Source organism: Petromyzon marinus, chromosome 36 (genome assembly GCF_048934315.1).
Source record: "Petromyzon marinus isolate PM22_M1 ecotype Great Lakes invasive population chromosome 36, UKy_Petmar_22M1.pri1.0, whole genome shotgun sequence".
NCBI lineage: Eukaryota > Metazoa > Chordata > Hyperoartia > Petromyzontiformes > Petromyzontidae > Petromyzon > Petromyzon marinus.
In genome coordinates this window covers 12543483-12565298 of record NC_133702.1, presented here as the reverse complement: position 1 = coordinate 12565298, position 21816 = coordinate 12543483, and the positions used below count along the sequence as shown (strand labels likewise).

At 50.6% G+C, this 21816-nt stretch overlaps 1 protein-coding gene across 2 annotated transcripts in view; it reads right to left on the bottom strand.

Moving 5' to 3' along the window:
* The window catches only part of LOC116949266 (receptor-type tyrosine-protein phosphatase gamma-like), a 574019-nt gene that overhangs the window by 118540 nt on the left and 433663 nt on the right, over window positions 1–21816 (bottom strand). For both annotated transcript variants that reach the window (XM_032966362.2, XM_032966363.2), the window contains exon 11: window positions 725–857. In XM_032966362.2, coding sequence (XP_032822253.1) covers window positions 725–857 — 133 coding nt within the window. The remainder of the gene's footprint in view (window positions 1–724; window positions 858–21816) is intronic.

Sequence of the window (21816 nt, the reverse complement as noted above, 5' to 3'; positions counted from 1 at the left end):
TTGATCCTAATTGAGTCATTAGCAGGTAATTTTTCAGTAATGGGGTGTTTTGGCTAATAGCAGTTATTCAGTGGTTGTGTTTTGCTATGGGAGGAAACCAGAGAACCTAGAGGAATTCCATGCGGAACAAGGGGAGAACATGCAAACATCACTCACACACACTCACACTCACTAACACATCACTCACACACACTCACACTCACTAACACATCACTCACAAACACTCACACTCACTAACACATCACTCACACACACTCACCAACACACAGACAGAGATCCCCCGTATAGCCTTAACAGACTGTTGGGGCAAGTGCTGTTAGCGAGCACCTATGAAGGCCGCCATGGCACACGAGGGGGTGGGTGGCCAGCACTACGGCCGACCGCATTAGTCTCCCCAGTGGCAATGTTTAGACAACACACCAGGTACTAAGGGAGGCCCAGGACTGGCTCAGATAATCATCACCGGTGCTGGTCGTGAGCGGAATTCGAACACGGGCCGCCGGATTCGTAGCGCAGCGCGCTCACTGCTGCACTACCGCTCCCCCACACCATCGCACACACATCACTCTGCAGAACAGGGGGAGAACACACAAACTCCACACAGAGAGGGTGGCTGCCCAAGTTGGGAATCGAACCCAGGCAACCGCGCCCGCCGGCACGAGCTCAACGCTGAGCTCCGCGTGCCAGGTGTGTGTGGGGGTGGGTGCCGAGGGAGCGGATGCACCTCCAGTAGATGAGCAGAGCGATGAGGAGGATGACGCAGAGGCAGGTGAGCGACGACACCACAGCGAGGGGCAGCCGCCAGTCGGTGACGTCGCTCCCCGTCTGCCGGTCGCGCGTCTGCTGCTCCGTGCCGTCTGCGGGAACACGGCGAGTGCGGCACGGTCAGCTCTCGGAACACCTCCCGCCGCCCATTTTCCACCGGCACACCCGAGCCGTGCCGACGCGGCGGGGCTCCCTCGCGGTTACGAGTACTTTGCCGAGCCGAGCCAGAACCAAGAAGACGTCTGAATCTGGCTCAGAGCCAAGCCGAGCTAGCGCCGGTATTCACCATTCTGGAAGCACTTTTGCATCGGTGGTCAGTATACGCGGGGAAGCGTCCCCGATGTGCGCGACATCGGCGGCAGTTTTCGGGTTCTGCGGCGGAGGAATAAAACAACTCGGCACCTCCTGAGCAAGGCGAAGCTGGGCTGGTTCGGCGTGGCCCCACTGTGGCTCAGCTGTGCGGTGGAAAAAGCGGTATCCGTGTCACCTCCAGCACTGCGCGGTGTCCCTCGATTGCCGCATCGTCGCCCCCCCCCACCCCCCACGCTCTCCCTCTTGACAAAACCATCAGAGCCAGCTTCAACGTCAACCATCATGACACAGCCCTACTCTATGCCGCCTCCATGAGACCCGACCTCTCTGTCCAACTCGGTGCGGCTCGCTGAAGGTGCGGAGCGTAGACGTGGAAGCACGCAAGCACGGCGCGACGGAGCGTTGCGCAGCGCTGTTTTTGAGGGCAGTGGTGAGGTCAGGCGGTAATGCATAGAGGTTCGCGATTCGAATCTCCAGCGGCTGCCCTGGTTAATACCGTGGCTGTAACAACTATGGTAATACGAGTCATTGTGTGCCGGGGTCAGGGTCTAAATTTGCCGAATTCCAAAAATCACCCCGCACAATGATTCAAATTGAGATTCTACACACGGCATTAATCATTGTCCCCCTACTGGCAGACCAATTCTCCAGGGTTACTCTTGCAAATGAGTGACCCCACCACCAACCCTTTCCCCCCCAAGCCCTGTGATGACAACGACGTGTCAGAATCAGAATGTTTATTTACGCGAGAAGAATCCGATGAGCTATGAAGCTCTTTTTCATGGATGCCCAGTGTGGTGGCCGCACGTCCGGGTGTTATCCAGCCTCGACACCTGCTTAGCGCCCGAGACCGACCGCAGTTCACGGTTGTTCGATCATATGTATGTGTGTACGTTATCAGAGTCGGGGGTACAGCTGGTGCATCTGCCAGCCATCTCAGTCAGTCAATCCATGGAACCTGGGTCTGTCCCGGGACCTCCCATCAGCGAGCCTTCAACACTTCACGAGGCCTCAAAGTGCACCTGGCCTGGCACAGGCACCCTGGTGACGTCACCATCACTTAGTGGTGAAAGGCGGGTATTGGTGTACCTTCTTTTGCACCTTATGTAGCCAACAATAGGGGGGGATGGACAACAAACTAAATAGAAATTATTTTTTTTAAGAAATTAGTTTTCAATTTACATTAAAAAGTGCATAGGTCCAATGGCTTCCTAATACAGAAAGAAGAGCATTCCAGACGGCCACAGAAGCGCACCTGAAAACGTCACGCGATGCATGCGACCGTCTTTGTTCGACGGTCAGCCAAAAGCCAGTGCTGCTGCGAGAATGACCGGGACTTTGCGTGACGGTTAATGCTCCCATTGTGGTGCACTTGCGGAAAGCACTTTGTGTGTAACGAGCACGACATCGTAAACAATGTCACTGTGATGACGGTCACGTGCCACTCGATTCACTTTGGCGGCATAAACCATCACGGGGCACCATGACACAGTGCGGTCGTCGAGTGCTGGTGGTGATTGTTGTTGTTTTCTGGCCTTTTTTTAAGGTAAATCTATAATTTGCTTTCCAGATGGTGCCATCGCAAGATTATGAGGGCTCCCCCCCTATGTATATATATAAACTATAAAAATGTATATTCAGGATGATGATGTTTAACACACAGGTCATTGCAGAAAATATTAAGATTCATAGTTGATTATTGGGCGAGACCTGAACGACTGACAAAACTTGTCACCGCTACCATTAAAATAAATTTAACGTTGCCGATTGCGTAAAACTTTTTATTTTTATTTTGGGGCAGCGTCGTTCGGTAAAGTCACGTAGATAGGAAAAAATAATACAATTATCACGACGTTTCGATCGCAACACAAGCAATCGTCATCAGGTGAAAAAAATATAGCGGGAGAGCTGCCGAGGCCAGAGAAAATACAGCGGGAGAGCTGCTGAAGCACGAAGTTATATAGGCTCAGCCCAAGGGTAAGTGGGCGGGGCTAGAGAGGGAATTTGCATGTCAATGTAAGATCGGTGACGTACCTCCACGACAATGACGCAGCTGTGGAGGTGGCCATTGTATTGTGAGAGATTAGCATGTCAATGTAAATGCTGTGCTAGTGAGGCATCCAGCTCGTTCAAAAAAAAGAGGGACAACACCACATTGAGGAAAAGGAGCAACGGTGGCTGTGTTAGTGAGACATTTAGCGTGTATGTAACTCAGAGAGACGGAAATAACCGCTAGCATCGGCAGGTAGGACGGAAACATCACAGCCAGTTATGACTTAAACTGGTTGATCACATCCTTCCAGTGATTTCTCAGTTTGTATCCATCTTCTCGCTTGAAATTGTGTCTGTGTCTATATATCTGGATGGCTCCATGAACGAATCTTTGTTGATAGCCAGTGGGCTTGCAGAGTACCTTCGTCTTGGAAAAATCTATTTCGTGTGTGCCCACGGCATTGAAACAATGATCAGCCACCGCTGAGGTATTGGTCCTACCGTGTTTCAGATCTGCCTTGTGTTCATGAACACGGTCCGAGACATGTTGCTTAGTTTTCCCAATGTAACTACTGCCGCAACCACAGCTTATTTTGTAGACACCGGGGTATTGCATGTCAGGGATCACATCCTTCACAGATGGGATCAGATCACGAATATTATGTACTGTGTTGAATCGAACCTGGATCTTGTGTTTGCTCATGGTTTTGGAAATCTTGTTGGTAACACCTGCTATGTATGACAAGGTGATGGTTTTGATTGGGTTTTCAGATGGTTCTTTCCCAACAGTTGCAGGTGATGGCTTTACAGATTGTATAGTACGAATATCCATTCATCTTGAGGGCTTGGTGTACGTGCTCCAGTTCACTGGCTAGGTGGTGATGGTCGGAAATACATCGAGCTCTATGGTGTAGAGTTTTAATGAGGGAATTCTTCTGGGATGGATGGTGGTGGGAGTCAGGTTTAAGGTAGGCATCTGTATGGGTGGCTTTCCTGTAGACAGTGTCCCATTGAGCCATCTGGTAACTTGCCATCCTTTTCCACCTCGATGGTGAATTTGATGGCTGGGTGTATGGAATTGATGTGGTTGAAAAATTGGCTCAGCGCTGGTTGGCCATGTGGCCAGATGACGAACGTGTCATCTATGTACCTCTTCCACAAGGAAGGATGTAGGGTGGATGCCTGGATGGCATCTGTCTCAAAATTTTCCAAGAAAACATTGGCTACAACTGGAAATGAGGGAGAACCCATTGGGGTACCTTCAACTTGTTTGTAGAATGTTCCATTCCAGGTGAAGTAAGTGTTGGTGAGGCAGTGTCTAACTAGGGCCAGTACATCAACATTTAGTCCTTGTTGGACCAAATCTTAAATTATTGCAATGGTGTCAAGCACAGGGACTTTGGTAAACAAAGAGACTACATCGAAACTGACAAGAAAATCACCTGGAGATAGGGAGAAGTCCTTAATTAGCGATACCAAGTGAGCTGAGTTGAGTACAGCTGAGGTGGTCTTACCAGTGATTGTTTGTAAGATCTCTAACAAAAATCGGGCCAGTTTGAGGTGGGTGAGTCAATGGTGGAGACGATAGGTCGGAGTGGTGTACCTTCTTTATGGATTTTTGGTGAGCCATAAAATCTGGGCGGTCAAGCTGCAGAGGGTTATAAGGAAAGCCGCTTGGTTGGTTCGATTAAAGATGTCGAATCAGTGATGATACTGTTGGTTTTTGTACCAGGCGGTTTGTGGGATCTCTATTGATGTTGGTATAGCTACCATCATTAAGTAGGTCCTGAATTTTGTTATTGTAAGTGGTTTTGTCCATGACAGTGGTATTGCCCTTGTCGGCTGAGAGGATGACTATGGCATCTCTCTTTTTTAGTTGAGAAAGCTCAATGCGCTCATCCTTGCTGATGTTGCTAATGGGTGTCTTAGCATTTTGGAGGATTACAGTGATTTCCGATCTTGCTACGTCTGCAGGAATGTGTCCCAAACCCTTAAGGGCTACGTCGACCTGACACTTGTTAAGGAATCAAGGTCAGGTGACACGGCTATTCTGACGTCCTGCGTCTCGTCCTGGCGACGTCCGACGCAGTTTCATGCGAAACGCCGCCGCGTATCTAATCGATAGGTTCCCCTTGCGAGGATCGGTGGCGAGCGAGCCGACACGAGAACAATCGGCGCCCCGGTTGCAGCTCGCGACAATCTCACTCAGTGCGTTACAACGGTTAAACCGTCACTCCACCGCAACGCAATTACGTCCCCTACGGCAAGCTGCGGCGTTCAACCTGCGTGTCACCGGTGCGGTACTGGAACCCTCAAGTCGGCGCCAAACACCTTGGCTGCCCGTGCCGTCACAAATCTCCCCCCCGACCCATCCGCCGCAACGCTGCAACTCTCCGGGAAGTCCTGCGAATCGAGGAAAACGGTCGCCTTCACATTCATCGGGACTTTAATAACGCTTGAAGTCACACAAGTCCTTTTGGACCCGTGCGCTTAGCCTTCAACAATGTAAGTTGAACGCCAATGGAGCTTGAAAAGCTGAATTGAGTTAAAAAGAACTCACGAACAAACATCTTGTTGTGAACGACCCAAAGCTCACGGTCCATCCTAAACCGCATCCACTGCACAAACCATAGCAGTAGATGCGGATACCTGAAGTACAAATCGAAAATTCCAAACTCTTGAGTATGCGACTGTGGTCATCCAAAACAGATCGTACAACGTGTAACGACGCAATGCCCCAATCCGCAAATATGAAGGAGACATCACAGCGATGAGACACTACTCCGTTGCTCCTGAAGTGGTTGTCGCTGAATATCGAAACCAGCTGGGCTGTATAACCACGGTGGACGACACTGAGAGGTGTGTTGAGCAGCATCGGGAGTGGGTGGTGGTATTACGGTCAAGGGGAAGGAGTTGAATTTACAGAATCAGAATCAATGAATGTATTTATACTGGAGGAATCCAAAGAGCTATAAAGCTCTTTTTCACAGATGTCCAGTAGGGGCGGGTAAGAACGTTACATAATACATACAGAACATAATACAAATACATAATACAAATACATAATAGCTTGCGCTGTTATACAAAGAGCGCTCCCACCTCACGTCTAACTTAATCTCTGGCCCGGCGCACTGGCCATGGGCGGAGCTTCCTCCTCCTCCGTCTCACCCCTCCTCCTCTTCCCACGTCCATCGCGGCTGCTCCTCACGCCGCAGATCGCAGCCAGAGAACATCTGAGCCCGCCCGCCCGCCCGCCCGCCCGCCCTCCCCACGATTGTGAATGGACGTTAACTTAGCTTCGCCGACCTTAACTTTGAGATACTTAAATGTGAAAGCCACTTAATGAAAATAGTGGTTATTATTATCAACTGCAGGAATAACCAGGGCGGCCTGCGGTATTTGAATCTCCATAACGAGCGGCGACCATGCGATTGCTTGGCACCGCCTAAATTGCGCCGCTCCGTGCGTGTGCACGTGCGTGCGTGTGCATGTGCGTCGGTGCGTGTGCACGTGCGTCCGTGCATGTGCACGTGCATGTGCACGTGTGTCCGTGCGTGTGCACGTGCGTATGCACGTGCTTCTGTGCGTGTGCACGTGCGTCCGTGCGTGTGCACGTGCGTGTGCATGTGCGTCCGTGCGTGTGCACGTGCGTGCGTGTGCACGTGCGTCCGTGCGTGTGCACGTGCGTGTGCATGTGCGTCCGTGCATGTGCACGTGCGTCCGTGCGTGTGCACGTGCGTGTGCATGTACGTCCGTGCGTGTGCACGTGCGTCCGTGCGCGCGTTCAACGATCCCCGGGCCGTCGCCGCTGCCAAATTAATCGTCGAGCGGCACGCTCTATTTATGCATTGTTTATTTTTGTAAAAAACCACGACCATCCCCAGCGGCCCTTTTACAGGGAACAAATAATAGTTTAGCGGTCGAGATCGGCCAGACGCCTCCCTTTTCCCGAGGGCTCCGCACGCCCGCCGCCCTTTGCGCGGAGCGGCTTGTGATGCCACTCCGTCGGTAATAAAACAACTGCGCCACAACACAAAAAAATATAACGAGTAAAAAAAGTCTAAGCCGACAAGCGCGTGACAGCCGATGCCCGCGGGAGTCTCTGTCGGAACGCGGTCGGGCCCACCAGACGCACCCCGGTGAGGTTTCTGCCACATTCGTCTCCTCGACGACAGTCTCGCCGCCGCTTAGCAACCGGGCCCCTGCTAGTCACAAACTCCACTCGAGAACCCCGCTGGATAACCCGCTGGATAACCCCGCTGGATAACCCCGCTGGATAACCCCGTTCGCGACCCCCCGCTCACGAACCCCGCTCGAGAACACCGCTCGAGAACCCCGTTCGCGGATCCGCACTCAAGAACCCCGCTCGAGAACCCCGCTCGAGAACCCTGCTCGTGAGCCCCGCTAAAAGACCTGGCTCAAGAACCCCGCTCGAGAACCCCGCTCGAGAACCCCATTTGTGAATCCCCACTCGAGAACCCCGTTTACGAACCCCCGCTAGAGAACTCCTGCTAGAGAACCCCCGCTAGTGAACCCCCGCTAGTGAACCCCCGCTAGAGAACTCCCGCTAGTGAACCCCCGCTAGTGAACTCCCGCTAGTGAACCCCCGCTAGTGAACCCCCGCTAGAGAACTCCGGCTAGCGAACCCCCGCTAGTGAACTCCCGCTAGGGAACCCCCGCTAGTGAACTCCCGCTAGTGAACCCCCGCTAGCGAACCCCCGCTAGTGAACCCCCGCTAGTGAACTCCCGCTAGCGAACCCCCGCTAGCGAACTCCCGCTAAAGAACCCCCGCTAGAGAACCCCCGCTAGAGAACACCCGCTAGAGAACTCCCTCTAGTGAACTCCCGCTAGTGAACTCCCGCTAGCGAACTCCCGCTAGCGAACCCCCGCTAGTGAACCCCCGCTAGTGAACCCCCGCTAGAGAACTCCCGCTAGAGAACTCTCGCTAGAGAACCCCCGCTAGAGAACTCCCGCTAGCGAACCCCCGCTAGTGAACCCCCGCTAGCGAACCCCCGCTAGTGAACCCCCGCTAGTGAACTCCCGCTAGCGAACCCCCGCTAGCGAACTCCCGCTAGCGAACCCCCGCTAGCGAACACCCGCTAGAGAACTCCCGCTAGAGAACCCCCGCTAGAGAACTCCCGCTAGTGAACCCCCGCTAGCGAATCCCCGCTAGTGAACTCCCGCTAGAGAACCCCCGCTAGCGAATCCCCGCTAGTGAACTCCCGCTAGCGAATCCCCGCTAGAGAACTCCCGCTAGAGAACTCCCGCTAGAGAACCCCCACTCGAGAACTCCCGCTAGCGAACCCCTGCTAGTGAACCCCCGCTAGCGAACCCCCGCTAGTGAACCCCCGCTAGTGAACTCCTGCTAGCGAACCCCCGCTAGCGAACTCCCGCTAGCGAACCCCCGCTAGTGAACTCCCGCTAGAGAACTCCCGCTAGAGAACTCCCGCTAGAGAACCCCCGCTAGAGAACCCCCGCTAGCGAACCCCCGCTAGTGAACCCCCGCTAGAGAACTCCCGCTAGTGAACTCCTGCTAGCGAACCCCCGCTAGTGAACCCCTGCTAGAGAACCCCCGCTAGTGAACTCCCGCTAGTGAACCCCTGCTAGAGAACTCCCGCTAGTGAACCCCCGCTAGCGAATCCCCGCTAGTGAACTCCCGCTAGAGAACTCCCGCTAGTGAACTCCCGCTAGTGAACCCCTGCTAGAGAACTCCCGCTAGTGAACCCCCGCTAGCGAATCCCCGCTAGTGAACTCCCGCTAGAGAACCCCCGCTAGCGAATCCCCGCTAGTGAACTCCCGCTAGCGAATCCCCGCATGAGAACCCCCGCTAGTGAACTCCCGCTAGCGAATCCCCGCTAGAGAACTCCCGCTAGAGAACTCCCGCTAGAGAACCCCCACTCGAGAACTCCCGCTAGCGAACCCCTGCTAGTGAACCTCCGCTAGCGAACCCCCGCTAGTGAACCCCCGCTAGTGAACTCCCGCTAGAGAACTCCCGCTAGAGAACTCCCGCTAGAGAACTCCCGCTAGAGAACTCCCGCTAGTGAACCCCCGCTAGAGAACCCCCGCTAGTGAACTCCCGCTAGAGAACTCCCGCTAGAGAACTCCCGCTAGAGAACCCCCGCTAGCGAACCCCCGCTAGTGAACCCCCGCTAGAGAACTCCCGCTAGTGAACTCCTGCTAGCGAACCCCCGCTAGTGAACCCCTGCTAGAGAACCCCCGCTAGTGAACCCCCGCTAGCGAACCCCCGCTAGAGAACTCCCGCTAGTGAACCCCCGCTAGAGAACTCCCGCTAGTGAACTCCCGCTAGAGAACTCCCGCTAGAGAACTCCCGCTAGAGAACTCCCGCTAGAGAACACCCGCTAGTGAACCCCCGCTAGCGAACCCCCCGCTAGTGAACCCCCGCTAGAGAACCCCCGCTAGAGAACCCCCGCTAGCGAACCCCCGCTAGTGAACCCCCGCTAGTGAACTCCCGCTAGCGAACCCCCGCTAGCGAACTCCCGCTAGCGAACCCCCGCTAGAGAACCCCCACTAGAGAACACCCGCTAGAGAACTCCCTCTAGTGAACTCCCGCTAGCGAACTCCCGCTAGCGAACCCCCGCTAGAGAACACCCACTAGTGAACTCCCGCTAGTGAACTCCCGCTAGCGAACTCCCGCTAGCGAACCCCCGCTAGTGAACCCCCGCTAGTGAACCCCCGCTAGAGAACTCCCGCTAGAGAACTCTCGCTAGAGAACTCCCGCTAGCGAACCCCCGCTAGCGAACCCCCGCTAGTGAACCCCCGCTAGTGAACCCCCGCTAGCGAACCCCCGCTAGCGAACTCCCGCTAGAGAACCCCCGCTAGAGAACTCCCGCTAGAGAACTCCCGCTAGTGAACCCCCGCTAGCGAACCCCCGCTAGTGAACCCCCGCTAGTGAACTCCCGCTAGCGAACCCCCACTAGCGAACTCCCGCTAGCGAACCCCCGCTAGAGAACCCCCGCTAGAGAACACCCGCTAGAGAACCCCCGCTAGTGAACCCCCGCTAGCGAACCCCCGCTAGTGAACCCCCGCTAGTGAACTCCCGCTAGCGAACCCCCGCTAGTAAACTCCCGCTAGAGAACTCCCGCTAGAGAACTCCCGCTAGAGAACCCCCGCTAGAGAACCCCCGCTAGCGAACCCCCGCTAGTGAACCCCCGCTAGAGAACTCCCGCTAGTGAACTCCTGCTAGCGAACCCCCGCTAGTGAACCCCTGCTAGAGAACCCCCGCTAGAGAACTCCTGCTAGTGAACCCCTGCTAGAGAACTCCCGCTAGTGAACCCCCGCTAGCGAACCCCCGCTAGAGAACTCCCGCTAGTGAACCCCCGCTAGAGAACTCCTGCTAGTGAACCCCTGCTAGAGAACTCCCGCTAGAGAACTCCTGCTAGCGAACCCCCGCTAGAGAACTCCCGCTAGTGAACCCCCGCTAGCGAACCCCCGCTAGAGAACTCCCGCTAGTGAACCCCCGCTAGCGAACCCCCGCTAGAGAACTCCCGCTAGTGAACTCCCGCTAGTGAACCCCCGCTAGAGAACCCCCGCTAGAGAACTCCCGCTAGAGAACTCCCGCTTGCGAACCCCCACTCGAGAACCCCTGCTCGCAAACTCCCGCTAGTGAACTCCCGCTTGACCATGAGCCGTCGCTGCCATCTCGTGCGTACGACGCCTGCTGTCCATCCTTCCACGTGCGCCGTGGCCCTGTACGGGCCGTTGGCCGAGCGAGCCAGAAACTGGTCTGGTTTCTGCTCACGGAAAATGTAGCATCAGTGGCCCGTGATGCCGCTGCATGGCCCATGATGTCGCCAATTGGTCCATTGCCGATAAGTTACTCACCTTGCCAACTGGTGCGTGATGTCTCGAACTTGATCTGTGGTATTGCTAAGTGGCCAATGATGTCACCCAGTGGCCTGTGATGTCATTCAATTGCCTGCGATGTTGCTAATTGTCCCAGGCCTATAGCGCTCACGACGCGGTCTAACTGTCAATAAACTCAATGACTCATATTCTTGGTTCTTTCGGTAAAGTCACGTTGAAGGGAAACAATAAAATAATAAAATATATATAAAACAATACAATTCTCATGACGTTTCGACTGCAACACAAGCAGTCATCATCAGGTGTGAAAACCAACGGCAAGAACATTTGAAAGAAGTGGCGGTTTGTATTTATTTATTTATTTTAAGCGTAAGCGCCACGGATAGCGATTTAACAGTTTGTTTAGAAGGACGAGTCCATCTATGTTCGGAAAAGAGGAGGGGGGAGACGAAAAATTAATGTATGCTGTCTGAAAGCCACCGTAAGCGTGAACAATCAATTAAGACCCGAAATGGTTTATCAAATCCTTCCAATGATTGCTAAGCCAGAATCCATCTTCTCGGTTGAAATTGTCTCTGTGTTTGTATATGTGGATAGTCTCATGAACGAACGTCTCATGGTAGCCAGATGGCTTGCAAAGAACCTCTGTCTTGGAGAAGTCAATGTCATGTGAGCGTACTGAATTATAACAGTGATCTGCCACGGCCGAGGTGTTGGTCCTACCGTGTTTAAGGTCTGCTTTGTGTTCATGAATGCGGTTCGAGACATGTCGTTTGGTTTCTCCAATGTAACTACTACCACAGAGGCAACTTAGTTATTTTTTGGATGTCCTAATAAAAAAGAGACCTGACGGCTCAATGAGGCACTCTGTCTACAGGAAAGCTACCCATACGGATGCTTATCTGAAACTAGATTCCCACCACCATCCATCACAGAAGAATTCTCTCATCAAGACTCTGCACCATAGAGCCCAATGCATAACCGACCAGGAACACATAGGCAGTGAACTCAATCACGTACACCAAGCTCTTAAGGCTAATGGTTACTCCGACTATACAATCCGCAAAGCTATCACTCAAACCATGAAGAAGGACCCTCTTGAGGAGCCTTTCAAAACCATCACTTTACCCTACATTGCGGGGATCACAGAAAAGATCTCCAAAATCTTGAATAAACACAAGATCCAGGTCCGTTTCAACACATTACATAAAATCCGTGATCTGGTTCCATATGCAAAGGATGTGATTCTGGACATACAGTACCCCGGTGTCTACAAACTAAGTTGCCTCTGTGGTAGTAGTTACATTGGAGAAACCAAACGACATGTCTCAGACCGCATTCGTGAACACAAAGCAGACCTTAAATACGGTAGGACCAACACCTCGGCCGTGGAAGATCACTGTTATAATTCAGTAGGCTCACATGACATTGACTTCTCCAAGACAGAGGTTCTTTGCAAGCCATCTGGCTACCATGAGAGATTCGTTCATGAGGCTACCCACATATACAAACACAGAGACAATTTCAACCGAGAAGATGGATTCTGGCTTAGCAATCAATGGAAGGATTTGATAAACCATTTCGGGTCTTAATTGATTGTTCACGCTTACGGTGGCTTTCAGACAGCATACATTAATTTTTCGTCTCCCCCCTCCTCTTTTCCGAACATAGATGGACTCGTCCATCTAAGCAAACTGTCAAATCGCTATCTGTGGCGCTAACGTTACAAATAAATAAATAAAAACCGCCACTTCTTTCAAATGTTCTTGCCGTTGGTTTTCACACCTGATGATGACTGCTTGCAGTCACGAAAGCTTTAAATCGAAATTTAACCGCCTCTACGGGGAGGGATTCCACACATCCTTAAGATCATTCAACAGACTTCGGGATAAGAAGGCTCAACTAATCGAGTCTCTCACCTTTCTGAAGAGATGCCGCGACTCTAAGGTAATACCAACCGCATTTACACTAACCTCTGCTGTTGCAACTTCTCTCAATGCAAAACGAATTCTAGCTAGAACTAGCTTCGCTCTTATCTCGGAAAAAATCAGACTTACACGCACCGAACTCGATCAGTTAGACAAGACACTCTACAAATCACACTTAAAATTGACAGCAACAATGTCTACATCGGATTGGGAACATGTAGACAATATGACTACCTCTTCGGCTGCCACTATGTCGAACAAATGTAGGGACAATTTGATTTCCAAATTCAATCACCTCTCCAGCAAAAAATCGGATCCACACACCGAAAAGATAGACATCAACAAAGTCGTAATTAATCGCAGTAACAGTTCCATTTCTGATGGTCTGAAATCCGTTTTAGCTAAAGGTCTAAACTTTGCTGTCACACCGAGACACTTACCGGTTAATGATATCATTGCCCATGTCGACGTTGCACTCAAGGGCTTGAGTCACATCTCTGCAGACGTAGCAAGATCGGAAATCGCTGCAACCCTCAAAAACGCTAAGTTGCCACCCAGCAACATCAGCAAAGACGAACGTTTTGAATTATCTCAATTAAAAAAGAGGGATGATATTGTCGTTCTCTCAGCCGACAAAGGCAATGCCACTGTCATCATGGACAAAACAGAATATAACAACAAAATTCAAGAACTACTCAACGATGGCAGCTATACAAAAATAAAAAGAGATCCCACCAACAGCCTGGTCACCAAAACAAACAAAATTATCTCTGATTCAACAGCATTAATTGATGAGATCAAACAGTTCTCGTTGAAACCCTCTGCTGCCAGACCACCAAGATTATATGGCCTTCCAAAGATACACAAAGAAGATACACCCCTTCGTCCCATTGTCTCTACTATCAGCTCCCCCACCTACAAACTGGCACGTTTTCTGGCTGATATACTGCGACCTTTCACTGGAAAAACCACCTCTGCGGTACTAAATTCTACTCACGTGGTATCGACAATCAAAGACATTTCCCTGTCCCCAAACGACCTGCTTGTCAGTTTTGATGTGGTGTCCTTGTTCACCAAAGTCCCGGTACCTGACACCATCGCTATCATTGAAGACCTGGTTCATCAAGGACTGCATACTGATGTACCCCCCCTGGTGAGACATTGCTTAACCAACACATACTTCACCTGGAATGGAACTTTCTACAAACAAACTGAGGGCACCCCAATGGGCTCCCCCCTATCTCCGGTTGTAGCCAACGTATTCATGGAAAATTTTGAAACTGACGCCATCCAGACTGCCACTCTACGCCCGACCTTATGGAAGAGGTACGTTGATGACACCTTTGTCATCTGGCCACATGGCCAGCCTGCTCTAGACCAATTCCGCGACCACATCAATTCCATACACCCAGCCATCAGATTTACCATGGAGGTCGAAAAAGATGGCAAACTACCCTTTTTGGATGTCTTAATTAAAAGGAGACATGATGGTTCAATGAGCCACTCTGTCTACAGGAAAGCTACCCATACAGATGCTTACTTGAAACCGGATTCCCACCATCCATCCCAGAAGAACTGCCTCATCAAGACTCTATACCATAGAGCCCAATGCATTTCCGACCAGGAACACATTACCAGTGAACTCAAGCACGTACACCAGGCTCTCAGGGCTAATGGCTACTCTGACTACACAATCCGCAAAGCCATCACTCCAGTCATGAAGAAGGATCCTCTTGTGGAGCCACTCAAAACCATCACCTTACCCTACATTGCAGGGGTCACTAAAAAGATCTCCAAAATCCTGAATAAACACAAGATCCAGGTCCGATTCAACACAGTACACAAAATCCGTGATTTAGTTCCATCTGTAAAAGATGCTCTTCCAGACATACAGTACCCGGGCGTTTACAAACTAAAGTGCCTCTGTGGTAGTAGCTACATTGGAGAAACCAAAAGACATATCTCGGACCGCATCCGCGAACATAAAGCAGACTTGAAACACGGTAAGACGAACTCCTCTGCCGTGGCAGATCACTGTTACAATTCAGTGGGCTCACATGACATTGACTTCTCCAAGACGGAGGTTCTTTTCAAACCAACCGGCTACCATGAGAGATTCGTTCATGAGGCCATTCACATATACAAGCACAGAGACAATTTCAACCGAGAAGATTGATTCAGGCTTAGTAACCACTGGAAAGATGTGTTAAATCATTTCTGTTCTTAATTAATTGTAATTTTACGATGACCTTCAGACCGCAGCTCTTTCGCCAGCATTGCCTCTTAATACCTCTCACACCACGGTTAATGGTATGGTTTACATAATGGAGTATACTAGGGCCTCGCAGCTGTCTCTCTCCCCCTCCTCTGTTCCGACCATGGACGAACTCGTCCGTCTGAACGGGGCCCGTAGCTATCCGTGGTACGGAAATTTGAGGGTAAGAATCCACCCATTTTTTCGCCATATAGCATTGTGATATATAACGACTTATGGTTGGTAGCTTAGCTGATTGGAGAATATAGAGTTTATTGATAACATGAAGGTAATTTATATTTTAGTTTTTATTGGTTCACTATATAGTACTGTGAATAGCTCAGATGTGTAGTCATTTCTGTGACCAGTCACTAGCAAATCACTCAGTTATTTCAATGCTAAATTCGCCTAGTTATTTCAATGCTAAATTCTCCTGTTTGATTTGTACTAAGTGCCTCGGTGAATGTGTATGCTCTGACTTCAACGTAGCTATTTCTGTAGCAGTTACAAGCGAATCACTCAACTATTTCAATGCTAAATTCTATGCTAATTCCATTGTCAAGGGGTGCCTCTGCAGATGTGTATGCCTTAACTTAGCTATTTCAATGCTAAATTCTATGCTAATTCCTTTTAACAATGGGTGCCTCTGCGGATGTGTATGCTTTAACTTTTAACATAGCTATTTCTGTGACCAGTCACAAGCTAATCATTCAGCCATTTCAATGCTAAATTTTATGCTAATTCCTTTGTCTAGGCTCTTTGTTCCTCTCACACAGCTTAAAAGCCGTGATCTGAACGTGGCTCTCTCACTCCAGCGCTGTCCTACCAGACAGTCTCGCCCCCTTCACCTGATGAAGGCCGCTTGTGTTGTGGCCGAAACGTCGTGAGAATATTATTGTGTTATTTTATTTTATCAATTTATTATTTTATTCTCATTCTACGTGACTTTACCGAAAGAACCAAAGAAGATGACTGCTTGTGTTGCAGTAGAAACGTCGTGAGAATTTTATTGTTTTATATATTATTATTTCATTGTTTCCCTTCAACGTGACTTTACTGAAAGAACCAAGAATATGAATCACTGCAGTCACGAAAGCTTTAAATCGAAAGTCAATGACGTTATGAAGTGGCCCGTGCTAATGCTCAGTGGCTCACGGTGTCACTCGGAGACACACGTGGAAATCAGAAGATATCCACACCATTGCCTCACTCCCAAACTCATACACGCAGCTCAGCACTTTTGCACCCATTTTCATTTCGTTTGAATGATTCTTTCGTAGTTTTATTAAACATTACTTATTAAAGAACTTCACAGCTGCCGGCCGGCTGACTGGCCGGCCGATCACCCCTCACTTCCCCCCCCCCAAACACGGAGTGAAAACTGGGAAGGCCCCCACCCACGGACCCAAAAACTTGAATAATGCCGTGGCTTTCCTCCGCACCTCTCATTGCATGAATAATGAGACGTCACGAGCCGCCCCGTGCCAGCAGCATGAATAATTTTGAGAAAGGGACTGAGTGCCATTGTTGCGCTTTCGTCGCCTCGGGCCTGGTCAGATGCTGCAGATGTCTCGACCATGGCTGATGAGAGGCCACCCTGTGTCTGACTGCAGCGTTGTGCGACCAATGTGGACAGTCCGGTAAAGTCACGTAGGTAAAAATAACAAAAATCACGACTTTTTGTTATTTTATTTTTACCTACGTGACTTTACCGAATAGAACCAAAGAGTATGGATCCTTGCAGTCACGAAAGCTTCAAATCTAGAATCAATGTGGACAGTTTCACGATCATCATCATTCTTATGTTGCTTGTCTACCCAGGAAAGGAAAGCCTCGCTCGGTTTCGAGACCCTCACTTCCAGGAGGGTCCTGCCAGGTTATAAGCAAGTAGGGGGTTACGTCACGACTGCCAACGATTATAATTGCCAATAAGAGGTTTTTTGGGTTAGATCGCGTACATTTATAAAAGTGTCGTTAAAACCCACCACTAACCGACACAGCCAACGAGTAAGGGTTGTCACATAAACAGAACGTGCCAATTCGTCACTAGTACAGCACACCAGTGTGTTGGAGAGCCAAGCCACCACATTTACAATCTGAGTACGACGTTTCGCCAGTAATTACAACTAGCTTCATCAGGCGACAGACAGATTTGCGGAGAAGTCTTACTGTTTCGTTTCTTATATAAAGGCGTAGATTTGGTGACCACACTTCTGCGCTCTTGCGCCACGTGGGGGGAGGGGGGATTACTGAGTCAACGTATATTATGCATGTGCGTTATGTGAGCCCTTTGATCTTGTCCTTCCTGTCTATTGTGTGTATTAAAATAGCCGTACCAATGGTAATCCCTATTGAAGTACGCTGCCATTTGTAGGCCGGCATTTAAATAATGTGTCGTTTGATGATTCGCTTCCACGCAGCACTAAGGCGATAGCTATCTGAACGGTTAAAATTATTTTTTCTTTCTTTCAATTTCGATTGATTCTCTAATTAGTATTGGCCAGTAGTAGCTAGTTTTGCACAGCACTTAAACATTATCAAAATCATCATTAGACCTCCTTTGCCAGTACCAAAATATAATAATAGGGTTTTCCCCTTTTATCTGGCAACAAAACTGAAACCTTTTTACAAGGATTCATGTGTGCATTAACCACAATACCTGCAGTAAAAATGCAAACAAAACACATACTATGATAATATATGCATTGTCCTTGAAACTGATTGGTCCACACCAAGGGACGGCTTTATTATATTCTGGTACTGGCAAAGGAGGTCTAATGATGAAGATGCTCACCCCGAGCCCTCATTACTTTGATAGTGCATTGTCTTTGACCTGTACGCCTTTTGGCGTCATCTGGTCGAGCACCAATTGGGTCGAGGCTCAAAAGAAAGCCGTCCCTTGGTGTGGACCAATCAGTTTCAAGGACAATGCATATATTATCATAGAATGTTTTTTGTTTGCATTTTGACTGCAGGTATTGTGGTTAATGCAGACATGAATCCTTGTAAAAAGGTTTCAGTTTTGTTGCCAGAAAAAGGGGAAAACCCTATTATTATCATTATTATCAAAATCAATTAAGTGTCCTTGTTGGCACGCGTGTTCTGCTAATGCTGACAGTTGTATTTGGGAGAATTTAATATTTATCTGATGTTCTTTTAGTCTCGTGCTGATCATTCGTCCTGTTCGCCCAACATAACATTTACCACAAGTGCAGTTAATCCTTATACACACCTTCTGTTGATAGCTTCCATAATACATATTTTGTACAAGATATTAATTTCTGTATTTTATGTACCGTGCCAAATCTGAGATGTTTTGTTTTTTCCAAACATCTGGCTAGTTTATCAGTTACTCCCGCAATGTACGGTATTTTGATCGTTTCAATTATTAATTATAATTAAAACGATTATAATAGCGGTGTAATAAAAAAACACTTTTTTTTGCCAAATGTAGACGATGACGCAGGCGCACAAAGCGGCCCCCCACTCTTTTCGAACGTCACGGGCTCTTTAACGTCCCCTGTGAAACAGACGTTGGCAGCGTAGTAGTAATGCACGGTTAAAACATCCGCGGTAGTAACCAGGGCGGCTCGCCCAGATTCGAACCACGAACCCTTGAATTGAGCGGTGAACGTGCTTCGGCCGGGTCGTGATGGACAAGGGGGTCCTCTACCAGGTCTTGGGCCTCATGCCCCTGCGCCATCTCGCACTGGCCAGCAAGGAAATGATCGCACGACTGAGGCTATGATGACGAGCGTATGTAGCATGCAAATAATACGGTGGAGGTATTTAAGCTCGTGGAGTGAAAACGATGGTGGAAGTTTCTGAAAATCTCCACAGCACGATTAGTCAATCGGCAGCTCACGTGTGGTGGGGTAAAGTGTGGGTACTCCCACCTCTTCCAAGCCGTCTGGCCAGCGTGAAAGAGTAGGCCAGGTACCCTTGACAGAGACGGGATCCCTCGAGTGGAGACCCACTAGCCAGCAGCGGCACGAGCAGAGCACTTGCAGGGTCGTGCCTTTGCATTCGATCTTGAGCAACGACACACGCAAGACTCGAGTGCGGCGTTCTACCTGACGCGGCCCGGCCGGGGCCAACTCGATGGGGGCGCTGGGCATGTTAGGGAGAGCCACAGGCAGAGGAGTAGGTGGCCCTGAGCACTGAGCCTGGCACCGCTGAGAACCTGGGTTCGAATCCGGATTGCATCCACACAACTGTTTTCAAAACGCGTTTCTCGAGTGCAGCGGATTGATGGCTTAAGAGAACATTTAAAGGCATTAAAATGTAAAACCTTAACATTATGGAGAAAATTAACGGGTCGGGGAGGCGGGGGGGATAGAGAGGCTTCTGTCACAAAGCTAGGCCCGAGATCTCCTCCTCCAAGTGACTTCTGGGCCAGACATAAAAGAGGGCTGGGGGTACTTCTTCCCAACTCGCCCGCCCTCGCCGTACAATAGCAGCGCTCGTCCAAAACTGCGTCACCAGCACTCCCCCCGCTGCCGAACGACATTCCCAGGCCTGAGAGCTGCGTTAGCGCGGGGGGCTTTGAAAAATCAACAACAGATGTACTTGGCTTAAGAGGGGTGGGGGTGGCGGTAAAGCCTTCTGGCGCAGGGCCCGAGTCCGCCCGTAATCTGCGCGGGATTGTAATCGTCCTGTCGTGGAGACGGCTCGGCGCAGTCGAACGCGCCGTGACCTGCGTGGGGGGCCTGTGATGGAAACACGGAGATGTGCCAAGTGGAGTTGGCGCGGCTGAGCTGGCGCAGCTGAGCTGGCGCGGCGAGTGCCCGGCATCACACAGCAGACACCGCGCGTACCGCACCGCTTTGCATAATACCTGTAACTCACCTGCCGCACGAGTATCACCACACATGGCACTTACCAAAACACCGCACAGGCACCATACCGGGAGAGTCATGCCATATTTGCCACGCCATGGCCGTGGCACAATGAGTTGTCAAACTGCGACCACCGCATCACAATGAATGCAGTGTGAACGGGACCATGCCGCACCACACCGCAGGTGGCACACGGAGACTACCATAATATAAGCACTGCATCTAAGTCTGGAAAACCACACCTCGCCCAAAAACACACCTCGTTCAAAAACACACCTCGCCCACCACACCTCGCCATCTCCATGGCCACGCTTACACTGACTGCAGTATCCACCGACAACCCCAGTGGCTTCCAGCACAGCAGCCCTCGCCACTCACTCCCCAACCCACCGCTCACCCCCACGGCCCATTCATTGTGGTGGTGTCTCTCGGGGATCAAGGGGGGCTCTGTGAAAGGCGTTGCGTTATTGGCGGAGAATCTGTTTGGACCGGGCCGAGACGGGGCGGACGGATAAATTCGTGGAGGCAAGCTCGCTCATTAATTACGCCGTGGGCGCTGGGAATTCGGAGGAGAGCGGTGGACCTCCCGGGCCGAGAAACCCCCCCTTGGGACGTCAATTTGGGAGAAGCAGGAATCTCCTGGGTGTCGGTGGAATTAATAAATTTTCGCGAAGCTCGCTCGGACGGCTGCTCAAGATGCGCTGCCGTGTGTTCCCTCGTTCGAAAGTCTCTCCCCGACAGTAGCGGGCGCAGAGTCACGGCCGATGTTGACGCCTCCAGGACCGGTGAGGGGTTCGACCGCGAGGTCTCCGCCAGGTTGATTGGTAGAGATGTCTGGGAGCCACAGTGGCGAGACATTAACTACCCCGCCAGGTCTGCAGGAGGTCGTGGGTTCGATACCGACCCTGCCGCCTGTATATATTTAGAGTTTGCGTGTTCTCCCTGTTGTCGCGTGGATTTTTCTCCCGGTCCCTCCGGTTTTTCCCTCCACAATTAGAAACATGCGCTTAGATTGTCTCCTCGAGTTGAGTTTAGTCTGCCTCATCTGATATCAATGGCGCACCCCTTGGGACCTATGATGTCAATGGAGAGCTATGAACTCACACCACTTCATACCAAGTGTATGCCATTGGCAGCCCACGTGGGAGGCCTGCAATCTCTGCGAGTCACTGTGGATAATATTACAATTCATCATACTCACATATTTATCCAGGAAATCCACATTGACTGAAGCATTTTTTTACGAGGGTCTTTGCTGCTTTGGGATGTTTGGCCAACGCCAATTATAATGCATGTTTTTTTATCGATGGGAGAAACAACAGGACCGCGAAGAAACCCATTGCAAAACAGGGGGAAGACCATAGATACGTCACAAAGGCACCCGAGTCGGGAATCGCGCCTAGGACCTGCTTGCTGCGAGGTGCGAGTGTAAACACTACACTGCCACCACCTGCCTCTCTTCAGTTGAGGGTCCTCTGGTTTTTCGTTCACATTTAGAAACATGCATTTAGAGTATTTGGCTGGTATTAATTTCCACGTGATAAGCCACTTTGTTGAGCTATCATTTGTGGTCAGGTCGCTTCTGAAAAAGAGCTATCTAGGTCAGTTTATAGTTTCCACCTTGATAAGCGTCCACATTCGCGGGCAGAATTTTATGGGCTCGGAATTTGGGTGCGAGAGGAATCTCTTGGAGCTAGAGTGGGATCTGGGGATCTGAGATCAGGGATTGGGGATTTGGGATCGGGGGTATGGGATCTGGGATCAGAGATTGGTGATCTGGGACCTGGGATTGGGTATCGGGAATCTGGGATATGGGATCAGGATCTGGGATTTTGGGTTCAGGGATCTGGGATTGGGGAATTGGGATCAGGGGTATGGGGTCGGAGATTGGTGATCTGGAACC